The sequence below is a fragment of the Saccostrea cucullata genome, unplaced genomic scaffold (genome assembly GCF_032062105.1).
Source record: "Saccostrea cucullata isolate Sc308-1 unplaced genomic scaffold, CSIRO_AGI_Scuc_v1 ctg937, whole genome shotgun sequence".
Classification (NCBI taxonomy): Eukaryota; Metazoa; Mollusca; class Bivalvia; order Ostreida; family Ostreidae; genus Saccostrea; species Saccostrea cuccullata.
The window spans coordinates 16,816-30,995 of record NW_026927959.1 but is presented as its reverse complement, the minus strand read 5'-3'; the positions used below and the strand labels follow the sequence as shown (position 1 = coordinate 30,995).

Below are 14,180 nucleotides of genomic sequence, written 5' to 3'. Positions count from 1 at the left end.
CAAAGAATTTTCCCATATATTTCTATGTAAAACTTTGGTCGGCCATTTTGGCCCCGCCCTATCCCCTGGGGTCATGATTTGAACAAATTTGAATCTACACTACCTGAAGATGCTTCCACATAAATATGATGAATAATGGCTTTGTCATTCTTGAGAAGAAGATTTTTAAAGAATTTTCCCATTAATTTCTATGTAAAACTTTGGTTGGCCATTTTGGCCCCGCCCTACCCCCGGGGGTCATGATTTGAACAAAATTGAATCTACACTACCTGAACATGCTTCCATATAAATATGATGAATAATGGCTCTGTCATTCTTGAGAAGAAGATTTTTAAAGAATTTTCCTATATATTTTTATGTAAAACTTTGGTCGGCCATTTTGGCCCCGCCCTACCCCCGGGGGTCATGATTTGAACAAACTTCAATCTACACTACCTGAGGATGCTTCCATATAAATTTGATGAATTATGGCTCTGTCATTCTTGAGAAGAAGATTTTTAAAGAATTTTCCTATATATTTCTATGTAAAACTTTGGTCGGCCATTTTGGCCCCGCCCTACCCCCTGGGGTCATGATATGAACAAACTTCAATCTACACTACCTGAGGATGCTTCCATATAAATTTGATGAATTATGGCTCTGTCATTCTTGAGAAGAAGACTTTTAAAGAATTTTCCTATATATTTCTATATAAAACTTTGGTCGGCCATTTTGGCCCGGCCCTACCCCTGGGGGTCATGATTTGAACAAACTTCAATCTACACTACCTGAGGATGTTACCCCATAAGTTTCATCTTTCCTGGCACAGTGGTTCTTGAGAAGAAGATTTTTAAAGAATTTTCCAATATATTTCTATGTAAAACTTTGGTCGGCCATTTTGGCCCCGCCCTACCCCCGGGGGTCATGATTTGAACAAACTTCAATCTACACTACCTGAGGATGTTACCCCATAAGTTTCATCTTTCCTGGCACAGTGGTTCTTGAGAAGAAGATTTTTAAAACATGCCACCAAATTTTCATTAATTCCCAATTATCTCCCCTTGAATAAGGGCGTGGCCCTTCATTTGAACAAACTTGAATCCCCTTCACCCAAGGATGCTCTGTGGCAAGTTTGGTTGAAATTGGCCCAGTGGTTCTTGAGAAGAAGTCGAAAATGTGAAAAGTTTACAGACAGACAGACAGACGGACAGACAGACGGACGGACGGACGGACAGACGGACGACGGACAAAATGTGATCAGAAAAGCTCACTTGAGCCTTCGGCTCAGGTGAGCTAAAAATGGTTTAAAATTCAAATTCATTAATTTCTGATGCTAAAATTTACTCAGTTTCAAAATGTACACTGAAAATACAACAGTTTTCATCACCTTTATTTCACTATTGGTTTCTGAAAGTTTACCAAACATGCAACAATGAAGACTGTTTGGGAGAAAGTTGACAGTGTGTTCAAAGGTACAATTTTCTTGCAAATTTTATATTTTTTTATGCGTTCAATTACCCTCTCAACATGAATTCGTAATTTTGCAATAACACGTGTTTGGGCTTCTTCTTGTGGTGACAAATTAGTTCTATTTCCCAAAAATGGTGGGATTACAATATCGGCACCTTTCTGCAACAAAATGTCTCGAACATTAAATCCCCGATCTACCATTACCAGATCACCAGGATTTATTTTATCCATAATTTTGCTCTTTTTGAAAATTTCCTTATCAGAAATTGACCCTTCATACACATCAGATACAAATGATATTGCTCCTGAGGGTGTTATTCCTATCAGAACTTTGCAAGTACAATGATTCTTATATGAAGAGTAAAGATTACCCTGCTGCTCGTAATTTCTAGGTACCTGTGTAAAAAACTCAGTGGCATCTAATATTACACGTACTTTTTTATATTTTCTGAAGGACTTTGGTAAATGCTTGCCAATTATTTTTCTAGATGGAAACATAGCATTTCGTAGTCTATTAAACTGTAAATATAAGAACTGTATCCATGTTGAAGTTATTTCATTGACAGTACTAACTGAAACACCAAAACGATAGGCTAAGTCAGTATGCAATAATCCGAGACGAAGTCTAACCAGTGTGAGGAAAAGTTCATCTTCTGGTGACAATTTTCTCTTTGGTCCTCTTGACTTAGATGGAGTAAGCTCAAATTTCCTCATATTATTTATTCTAGAAAGATTTCTTGTGGCTGGTCCAAGAAATTTCCACAAACACATAAATTGCCCATAAGTTAAACCAGTATAAAATATCATTTTCTTGTCATCATCTTTCACATCAGCAATGGAAAATGCTTTTGACTGTGTACTTTTTTTTCCAAGTTCAAAAATCTTGCTTTTTAAATCAAAATTTTCTAATTTTAATGCCAAAGATTCATTCAAGGTTAAACAACAAGATGTTGTCTGGGTTTCTTCATCACATGAATTCTTTAACATGGAATTTGGATCTTGGATATCTAGTCCTTTCCGTCCATCAGAAACAATGTTTACCTGCAAAATAAAATACATTTTGAGTCTTACTCCTTCAAAGTCAAACATCTTTAGAACACATCAGTACTTAATAAGTGTCAACCACTGAAAATTTTTACATAAAAAATAGAACTGAGATGAATGACCTTGCATTTAAAATAAACCTACCTGATCAAGATTAATTGAATGCTACATGATTTCATTGTTGAATCATATACTAGGCAAATCTGTTGCAGGCATTGTAGAAAAAACCGCATCATCTGCATATTTTTTGCGTAATGAAGCAGCAAGGAGATTTAATTTAATTAAAGTATTTCAATTTTTAACAAAAAAATGAAATAGTATTGTTATTGTAAAAATAATTTTGTATTATATAAACATTGCAAGTAGTTGAGTGTAACATTGAAAATTTCACTTCAAGAAAACCATTGTCAACTGAGGTGCAGCCGAGGTTGACAATGGTTTTCCAGGGGTGAAAATTTTCAATGTTACACTCAACTACATGCTATATTTATTATATTATACTGAATGTTTTATACAAATATGTATATAACAGTGATTCGTGCGTGCATGAATTCTGTGCAGTCACTATTTTTTTTTAACTGTTGCTACACAGGAGGGTGTAGTGTTATTATTCAGCGGGCAATAGTGTTTTTTAACAATTGTTTCTCAACGAATTCAAGTAATTTACATGAAAGTACGATATTTATTTATATTACACTTTCAGGCAAATTAGTTGATTCGGGTTGATTCTGATTTGTCGAGAAACTTAAAAAAAAAATGCTAGTACACGCTGAATAATGAAGCCATGTCTTCTAGCATAGCAACAGTCAACATTGCTTGACGAGGTGTTATTCCGAAAAATAGAGACTGCGCAGAATTTATGTGCACCCAGATTACTGTTAGAACATTCAGTATGTGTATAATATATATTGCATGTAGATGAGTGTAACATTGAAAAATTTCACCTAGGCTAGGAAACCATTGTCAACGGAGGCGCAAACCACTGTCAACCTTGGCTGGGGCTCCGCTGACATTGGTTTTCTTGGGGTGAAATTTTTCAATATCAAACTCAACTAAATGCAATATTTATATAATAACTTAATATATTTAGATGAAAGACCCAGTACACATTTTAACCAGACACACCTTTAAAATTTGTATACCTTAGGGACAGAGAGATAGCAAAAGTCTGTTGATATGAATCTAGAAAATTTCGAAAAAGTAAAAACCCTCAAAATTTAACTCACTTCTTCACTTTCAGAATTCTGCAGCATTAATAAGGCCTCTGCTGCCTGGACTGTATCAAGATTTAATTTAGCAATGGGATGATCCTCAGTAGATGTTGCACTAGCAGCTTCTGTCTCAGCAATGTCTATATTCCCTAAATGACTCTTCTTGCGTTTGGGTTCTGGGGACCATGTCAAATTTTTTCGCACTAACGGCCTCTTTCTGCTTCTGACAAATTTTTCAAGCTAAAAACAAATATATCAATAAGAATATACATTTTCTAGATTTTTTTATAATATGGCAAAATAGTATTATGATATCAAATGAATAAAAATTTTTGACACTATAAACCCACTACTGTACTTATTTACTTTTATTTATTTACTTTTGATATTGGGAATTTTACAAGACAATGTAGATTCTATGAGGCAGACATTAAATGCATGCACACACATTTTTTTGAATTAGAATTTATAATGTTATTTGTATTGTCAACAACTCTGCCAAGAGCGATTTGTGTTTAAATTTGATAAAATTCTACACTTTACATAACAGTAATCAGGTAATATGTCATTTTAATATAAGCCTAGCACATATTTCAACCCTCATATTATATGACAGATTAAAGACTGTATCTACTTTAGTATTTGACTTTACATGTATGTATGTATGTTTGTAAGTATTGTAACATGGTTGTATATACCAACTATTGAACTAGGCCTAATCCGAGATTCCTCTGATTCTAATCCCTGCTTTTAAATTATGACTTGTGCGGGGGAGAATTGAATTATTGTAGTACATGGTCTACAAAAATTGTTGGTAAATTTGCATCTATCTACCCTTTATCTTGGTGTGATGTTTTAGACACAATACTATGATGATAAACATTGACTGGCGGCGTTATAAAAAAGTTTCACATGCTGTGTTTACCTCATATTTGGTAGCTGTTGCCGGAATTGGGTCAGGATATTCTTCCGTGGGGCCTCTACCCCCCTTAAAATGCAAACTACATATATATCTGTCCTTCTTTACCGACAAAGCAGTAAAGTTCTCTCGTCGACATGCATTGGCCCATCGAGTACACTTCTCCGGTTCACGATGAAATTGTGGAAAGCGAATAAAGAAAACGCCTTCCATACCTTGTCTATCCATATATCTAGAGTCACTTTTACAAAGACCATAAGCACAATGCTTAGTTGCACCTCTGCGTTCGTGTTTTTCGCTAATATTCACTGCTGATACATTGTCCGCCTCAGACACCTCCATTGTTATTGTCCGAAAGTATGGCGTCGCGCGCAATGCATTTTGGGATAGGGTTATATTTAGCACACTCAGGAGTTATCGATCGGTGCTATTCTGGAAGAATGACACATGGTAAACATACCAGGTAGTTAGTTTGTTTAATACCCAGGAATAGAGAAGACGATTTTCAAAGAATTACTGCATTTTTTTAATAATCAATATAGGCCCACCCTAAGTAACACAAGAACTCCTGACCCTGGGACCATGAAATTCAAAATTTTCAAAGAGGCACCCTTCCTCATAATAACTATAGTTTGTTTGTTTCATACCCGTGAGCAGAGAAAAAGGTTTTCGAAGAATTTATGCATGTTCACTATATAATTAATACAGCTCAGTCCTAACACAAGAACCCCTGACCCTGGGGCCATGAAAGTCACAATTTTAAAATAGTGACCCTTCCTCATAATTACTATGTATGTACATGTAGTTTGTTTGTTTAATACTTAGAAGCGGAGATGAGTTTAAAAGAATTTTCAATATATAATCAAAGGGCCACGCCCTAACAATAGAACCTCTGACCTTGGGGCCATGAAATTGCACAATTTTAGAAGAGGCCCTCTTCCTCTTCATGACAAAAGTATGTAGTCAGTTTGTTAATACCAAGGAGCAGAAATTTTCAAACAATAAATGCATGTTCACAATATAATCAATACACCCCCCCCTTACACTAGATCTCCTTACCCTGGGGCCATGAAATTCACAATTTTTCAAGAGGTACCCTATTTCATCATAACTAAATACCGGAATGTAGTTAGTTTAATACCCAGGAGCAGAGGAGAAAATTTTCAAAGAATTATTGCGTTTTCATATTGATATGTAATCAATAAAGCCCCGTCCTAACACAAGAGTTCCTGACCCTGGGGTTCATGAAATTCACAAATTTAGAAGAAGCATCCTTCCTCATCATAATTACATGTATTTATTAATTCATTAGCCCTCTCGAAAATTTTAACTTATAAGGAGACGCTACCACTCGCGGTGCAGAGCCACAAAATTGCCCAATACTCTGCACTCAAGGCCATTGAGCAGTGAGGGATCTTATTCGTGCCAGCATCTACGATCTCATCCGAAGGTCCGTTATGTAGGGGTATATAAACCGAGGTCTCGTGTCCCAGTAGGTGCTGGCACCAGAAGGATCACTCCCTTCCCAATAGCCCTGAGTTCCGAGTATAGGACAAAATTTGCAGCTGTCCACCGGCTAGTGGTGGTGTCTCCATGTGAGTATAACATTATCGAGAGGGACGTTAAACAATATATATACAATCAATCTTTAAAAAAAGAATTTGTACGAAACGTTCAGATGGATGCCCATGATTTGAGTAGTTAGTATGTATTTGGTGTGCTTAATATATGAAAATATCATAGTTTACGATAAAATTTAACACGATATGACTACTATATAAAAATGGATAACAGGCTTACTTGAAAATGTTTGTGTGCTCTCTTCCATCTGAGGATGAAGAAATTGGGTCAGTCGTTATTTTGGGAATTAACTTTTTACCCAGAAATTTTCAACATCAAAGCTGAATTTTCAAAATTTATATTCCAGATTGCACAATAGCTAGAGCTGGTCCATTTTTGCAAGCGAGACAATTTTTAAAGAGAGCCTAAAGACAGTATTTTTTTTTTTAATTTTAAAGTAAACCATTGGTAATCCAAGATTATGAAGTTCACCTAGACGAATGTTTTCAGTACAAGTAATGCGCATCTCGCATATTTTCTAGCTGCAGAACTGTAACTCTCCGAAAAAATTATATTGATAGACCGGAGAGCTACAGTGCCACCCATTGAAAAAAACTATATTTATTGCGCACAAAAAAGTGCGCTCGGTTCTGGAGTAATTCTTCCAAATTCTGACCTCAGTTGCGAAAAAAGCTAGATTTCAGCAAAGTCCATACTAGTCTATCAATTACTTTCGTAGTTTACATCTGAACGAAGCGCGTTGGGCTGAATTAACTTGCAAACCGAAATGGCAGTATAAATAGACGAAATTTTCGATGATCTCAATTTCAGGACCAGAAGGGCTATTAAAAACAATTATAAGGAACGTTATGTTGTGGAAACAGTGAAGAAATATGATAGGAACTCACGGTTAGTAATATTTTGAGATGGCAGTTTTGAAAACATGGAGAAAAAAAATCGAGAAACAGCGCACTTTTTTGTGCGCAATAAATAAACAGTTTTTTCAATGGGTGGCACTGTAGCTCTCCGGTCTATCAATTTAATTTTTAGCTCTACTGGTCAGAGACCAGAAGAGCTTATGCGATAGTAATGCGTCCGTCGTCCGTCCGTCTGTCTGTCTGTCCGTCTGTCTGTCTGTAAACAATTTTTCAAAATGCTACTCCTCCTACAGTTTTGGTCTGATTTCAGTATAACTTGGCACACAAGTAGACTACACTAAGATACATAATTCTGTGTATCGGTTTTTGATTTCGATGAACGGTGTTGCCGTGGTTACTAAAAATAGAAATTTCTGTGGAATTCTTTCAAAATGCTACTTCTCCTACAGTTTTGGTCTGATTTCAATATAACTTGGCACACAAGTAGACTACACTAAGATACATAATTCTGTGTATCGGTTTTTGATTTCGATGAACGGTGTTGCCGTGGTTACTAAAAATAGAAATTTCTGTGAAATTATTTCAAAATGCTGCTTCTCCTACAGTTTTGGTCTGATTTCAATATAACTTGGCACACAAGTAGACTACACTAAGATACGTAATTCTGTTTATCAGTTTTTGATTTCTATGAACGGTGTTGCCGTGGTTACTAAAAATAGAAATTTCTGTGAAATTCTTTCAAAATGCTACTTCTCCTACAGTTTTGGTCTGATTTCAATATAACTTGGCACACAAGTAGACTACACTAAGATACATAATTCTGTGTATCAGTTTTTGATTTCGACGAACGGTGTTGCCGTGGTTACTAAAAATAGAAATTTCTGTGAAATTCTTTCAAAATGCTACTTCTCCTACAGTTTTGGTCTGATTTCAATATATCTTGGCACACAAGTAGACTACACTAAGAAGCATAATTCTGTGTAACGGTTTTTGATTTTGATGAACGGTGTTGCTGTTGTTACTAAAAATAGAAATTTCTGTAAAATTCTTTCAAAATGCCACTCCTCCTACAGTTTTGGTCTGATTTCAGTATAACTTTGCACACAAGTTGACTACACTAAGGAACATAATTTTTGATATCAGTTTTTGATTTTGATGAATGGTGTTGCTGTTGTTACTAAAAATAGAAATTTCTGTGAAATTCTTTCAAAATGCTACATTTCCTAAAGTTTTGGTCTGATTTCAATATAACTTGGCAAACAAGTAGACTACACTAAGATACATAATTCTGTATATCAGTTTTTCACTTCAATGAATGGTGTTGCCATGGTTACTAAAAATAGAAATTTCTGTTAAATACTCTTAAAATGCTACTCCAAATACAGTTTTAGTCTGATTATAATATAATGTGGCATGCAAGTAGACTACACTAAGAACATAAAGAGACTTAATCAAGGATCATTATTCCATTTATTGCTGTTGAAAAGTTTCAATTTCCAACTGCGTAAGTACTTTTCTCTTCCTCTGCTATAAGTACAAACCAGTAGAGCTTCAGTCTCGACAGAGACTTCTGGTTTCGGAGAGCTACAGTTCTGCAGCTACATATTTTTAGCCGGGCTTATTGCTCAAAGAGCAATTGCCGGCTTATGTGACCCTGTTCAAGGCAGGATGTTGACCCCATAGTCGCCATTTTAAAGTTACGTGCAAAAATATAGTTCTTACTCTCAACCGCTTTTGAGATAATACAAACGCTAAATAAAGCAACAAAAATAAAACGAAGTTTTATCTATATAAAATAAACATTAGTAGTAATGACTTTGAAAACTTCATAAGTCAAAGAACATAGTTCATTAGCGTAAGGATTTTTGATAATCAGTGTTACCGTAGTTCTCTACACATACGAGGTAAAGCAGGAGAGGGAACCAGACTTGCCTGTTTGTTTACATTCAGCTGCGGTACCAGATTAATTCTGATTCTGACAAAATTGGATTGTGGTATTAGGATTGAAAAACTCACTGCCAGTGTCTTATCATTTATATTGATAGTTTTAAAATAATTTTTTCATCAGAATATAAACGTGATTCATGTAGGAAATCCATTCTACTCTGTAAATGAGCCCGGCTCTCTGTACTTCTGAGTACTTTGATCTTTGAAATTAAATGAGCATTCTGACAACAATATCCATTAATATTTCTTTAGGCAAGTGTGACAATGTCCATCCCAAAATGCATCACCCATACAAGGTGTGTCTATATAGGGCTTATGGTTGCTTGGGAATGGACCAGCTCCTAAAACTTGATCCTGGATGCTGACACTAACGCCAACGGTATAGCACAAGCTCATATCGATGAAGAGGTAAGGTAAAATCCTACACTACATACATGTATTAATCAGTATGATTTAATAAACGAAGGAGGTGTAAATGTTTTCATATTTACCTTTGCCCACCATGAATTTCGAAGCAACAGCTCTTCTTATATGCTTCAATTCAGTTGATGTTATTGTCAACAGACATTTTAAATCTCCAAATAGATGTTTCTCTGCAAATTATTATAGATGCACAATTTCAATCATCTTTCTAACATGTATGGATATAAGAATTGTGTTTGTATACATTTCAGCTGCTTGATTCAATATCAAAAACCTTACCGTAAATATATAGTTGGCATCTCACCATCAAGCAGAAAACTCCATAATTGAAAGCATCTTTTTGGTTTGTATGTAGAGGGGATGTGATCCAGCAATCAAAAACCTTTGTTTGAACTTTGATTTTTTCTCCGTAATCCTTTTTCATATTTCTCATTAGAAAGATATGTTGTATACTCCATTACACATACATGCATTATCTGGAAGAGTTTTACTCCTTCCTTCACAATACTATAATTGCAACCTTTTTTGTTAAACAAATGATAAAATATAATGTAAACATACTATTCACATTTGTCAATAGAAAGTTGGGTTATGGGTCAATGACAAGGTTATTAAACAATTCTAGTAAGCTTTATCACCGTTTCTAATACCCCTCGCTTGAAAAGCGGTAGGGTATATAGTAATGTCATCGGAATATCCGTCTGTCTACGTCTGTTTCGCTTTGGGGTACCTTTCTGTTATCCGCAACTCCTCTTCCATCACTGAATGAAATTTAATGAGACTTACACGGATTCTTTGTTATATATTGTCATTGTACAGGTGCTATTTTACTTTTTGATCGGACACGTAATTTTTTTTCCCATAACAAAACATTAACACTGCCATTTTTAGCTCTACTGGTCAGAGACCAGATGAGCTTATGCGATAGTAATGCGTCCGTCGTACGTCCGTCTGTCTGTCTGTCTGTCCGTCTGTCTGTCTGTAAACAATTTTTCAAAATGCTACTCCTCCTACAGTTTTGGTCTGATTTCAATATAACTTGGCACACAAGTAGACTACACTAAGATACATAATTCTGTGTATCGGTTTTTGATTTCGATGAACGGTGTTGCCGTGGTTACTAAAAATAGAAATTTCTGTGAAATTCTTTCAAAATGCTACTCCTCCTACAGTTTTAGTCTGATTTCAATATAACTTGGCACACAAGTAGACTACACTAAGATACACAATTCTGCGTATCGGTTTTTGATTTCGATGAACGGTGTTGCCGTGGTTACTAAAAATAGAAATTTCTGTGAAATTCTTTCAAAATGCTACTCCTTCTACAGTTTTAGTCTGATTTCAATGTAACTTGGCGCACAAGTAGACTACAATAAGATACATAATTCTGTGTATCACTTTTTGATTTCGATGAACGGTGTTCCGTGGTTACTAAAAATAGAAATTTCTGTGAAATTCTTTCAAAATGCTACTCCTCCTACAGTTTTAGTCTGATTTCAATATAACTTGGCACACAAGTAGACTACACTAAGATACATAATTCTGTGTATCGGTTTTTGATTTCGATGAACGGTGTTGCCGTGGTTACTAAAAATAGAAATTTCTGTGAAATTCTTTCAAAATGCTACTCCTTCTACAGTTTTAGTCTGATTTCAATATAACTTGGCACACAAGTAGACTACAATATGATACATAATTCTGTATATCAGTTTTTGATTTCGATGAACGGTGTTCCGTGGTTACTAAAAATAGAAATTTCTGTGAAATTCTTTCAAAATGCTACTCCTTCTACAGTTTTGGTCTGATTTCAGTATAACTTGGCACACAAGTAGACTACACTAAGATACGTAATTCTGTGTATCGGTTTTTGATTTCGATGAACGGTGTTGCCGTGGTTACTAAAAATAGAAATTTCTGTGAAATTCTTTCAAAATGCTACTCCTCCTACAGTTTTAGTCTGATTTCAGTATAACTTGGCACACAAGTAGACTACACTAAGATACACAATTCTATTTATCAGTTTTTGATTTCGATGAACGATGTTGCCGTGGTTACTAAAAATAGAAATTTCTGTGAAATTCTTTCAAAATGCTACTCCTTCTACAGTTTTAGTCTGATTTCAATATAACTTGGCACACAAGTAGACTACACCAAGATACATAATTCTGTGTATCGGTTTTTGATTTCGATGAACGGTGTTGCCGTGGTTACTAAAAATAGAAATTTCTGTGAAATTCTTTCAAAATGCTACTCCAAATACAATTTTAGTCTGATTATAATATAAATGTGGCATGCAAGTAGACTGCACTAAGAACTTAAGGAGACTTAATCAAGGATCATTATTCTATTTATTGCTGTTGAAAAGTTTCAATTTCCAACTATTAAGTACTTTTCTCTTCCTTTGCTATAAGTACAAACCAGTAGAGCTTCAGTCTCGACAGAGACTTCTGGTTTCTTTAATATTGAAGGGTATTCATCTCTTAATTAACCACACCTCCTCCTATACCACTTAATAAACTTGTCACCTGCGTGGCGCACAGTAAGGGGTTGATCCTTGCGTCGCGGGTTCGAATCCCACTGAGAGACGTGGAGACCGATCCTTCGGATGTGTATTCATTGTGACAGGTCTTTCTTTGGGCACTACCAAATTTGACCTCTTGACCTTAGAGTTTGAAATACTTTAACAAAATAAGAAATAATGCTTTTTCGCTATGTGATCTATGTAGCCCCCGTCCTAACACCGGAACCCCTGAACCTGGGGTCATGAATTTCACAATTTTGGTATAGGGCTCACTGTTTATGACAATTAAGCCAACGGTTTGGCTCTTTGATGTCCAGGAGAAAAGAAGCTTTTTAAAGATTGCAATAATTTTGATGGTTTTAGTCCCACCACTCAGGGACCCTGTAATTCAGTTTTGTTTTATTCCCCTTCACCCATAGATGCTACTTGCCAAAATTGGTTACGCAATTTCAGAGAATAAGTTGAAAATGTTCAAATGTTGACGAACGACGAACCCCGACGGACAAAAACGGATAGCATTAGGTCACCTGATCATGAATGACTCAACGTGACCTAAAAAATAACCAACTTTTACCTTGATCATAACTATTGAACAATTGGTGCCAAGGCTTTTATTGTGGCAAGACCTTTCATGTGGTAGAAATAGTTTTGACCTTGGCCATAACTTTTGAACAGTTTGTACTAGGGCTTTTATTTTTTATAGGTGTACTTCTGATGAAAAGACCTTCCCTTTACTATTTACTGCACCCAAACACTGCGCTATCGCCACTTTTTAGGTCAACTCGGGTAACTATTTCTATCCGTTTTTGTCCGTCGTCGTGCGTCGTTCGTTAACATTTTTAGCGTCTTCTCTGAAACCACTGTATCAATTTCAACCAATTTTGGCATATAGCACCTATTTGTGAAGAGGAACAAAAATTATGAATTTCATGGTCCCTGCCCTCATGGGGCCTGGGGATGGGGTCAAAACCACTGAAATTAGTCCAATCTTTAAAAATCTTCATTACTTCTTGACATCATCAATTAGTCAAACTGTTGGTATGATTATAATTAGCATTGAGTCCTCTACCAACACTGTGAAATTCATAGCCCCAGGGTCAAGGGTTCTACTGCTAGGGTGGGCCAAAATAGATTATATAGTGAAAATGCACTATTTGTTTGAATTCTTCTTTTCTGATCCTGGGCGTTACATAAACAAACCAAGTGCAAAGTTAAGTTGAATATGGCTGCCTCTTCCAAAATTGTGAATTTCATGGCCCATGGGCTGAGGGCTCTGGTGTTAGGGTGGGATACTATTGCTTATATAGTGAAAATGCATAAATTATCTAAAAATCTTTTCTGCCCCTGGGTATTAAACCAATGAACTTTGTACATAGTTATGAAGAGGAAGGAATGCTCTGAGTATTGTGAAGTACAGGTCCCCTGGGTCAGGGGTTCTGGTGTTAAGGTGGGGCTCTTATGATAATATAGTGAAAATGCATGAAGTTTTCGAAAATCTTTTCCTTTGCTCCCTGATATTATGCCAATGATATAAGTACATATTTATGATGATGAAACATGTGTCTTCCAGAATTCGTTAAATTTAGGACCTAGGGTTCTTGGAAATGGGGTGGGGTACATAGTCTGAAAATTAATCAATGCTTTGATATCTACACATTGGTTTTAATGAACTATTTATGATGAAATAAAATTTCCAAAATTTGAAATATGTGGCCCTAAGGTCTCTTTGTTACTCTGGGTATTAAATAACCAAAGTAACGATGCTAAGTGTATAGTTATGATATAAAATGATGCCTCTTTCAAAATTGTGAATATCATGGCCTTTGGTTTAAAACACGAATCAAATTCAATTGTTGGAAAGTTGTCACATGATGCTCAGGTGACCTATAATGTCCGTGGGCCTCTTGTTTGAAAAAAAAATCGTCATCTCAAAATATAACTGTGTTCTTTACATGTTTCCATAGCAAAACATCACTTATAATTGTTGTTAATAGCCCCTGGTCCTGAAATTGAATTCATCAAAAATTTTGTCTTTTTCTACTGTCATTTTGCTTTGCAAGCTCACCTGAGCTTGTCTATTAACTTTTTTACATTTTCCAACTTCTCCAGAACCACTGGGCAGATTTCAAGCAAATTTGCCATAAAGTATCCTTTGCTGCAAGGGATTCAAGTTTGTTTAAGTGAAGAACAATCCTTATTTCAGGGGAGATAATTCAGAAAAAGTGTAA

The 14,180-nt window shown here is 35.7% G+C and overlaps 1 protein-coding gene across 2 annotated transcripts in view; it reads right to left on the bottom strand.

The window, feature by feature from the left end:
- Window positions 1-5,000, bottom strand: part of LOC134276000 (uncharacterized) — a 226,467-nt gene extending 221,467 nt beyond the window's left edge. Inside the window, exons 1-3 of one of the 2 annotated variants that reach the window (XR_009993962.1) lie at window positions 4,630-5,000; window positions 3,720-3,944; window positions 1,189-2,490 (exon numbers count right to left, since the gene is read on the bottom strand). Coding sequence is in view for 1 of the 2 variants with exons in the window: in XM_062758274.1 (XP_062614258.1) it covers window positions 1,369-2,490; window positions 3,720-3,944; window positions 4,630-4,965 (1,683 nt within the window). In the remaining variant the exon portion in view is untranslated. Of the gene's footprint in view, window positions 1-703; window positions 2,491-3,719; window positions 3,945-4,629 lie in introns of those variants that run through there. The other variant, XM_062758274.1, reaches the window with a different exon arrangement.
- Between the last annotated feature and the right edge of the window lie 9,180 nt (window positions 5,001-14,180).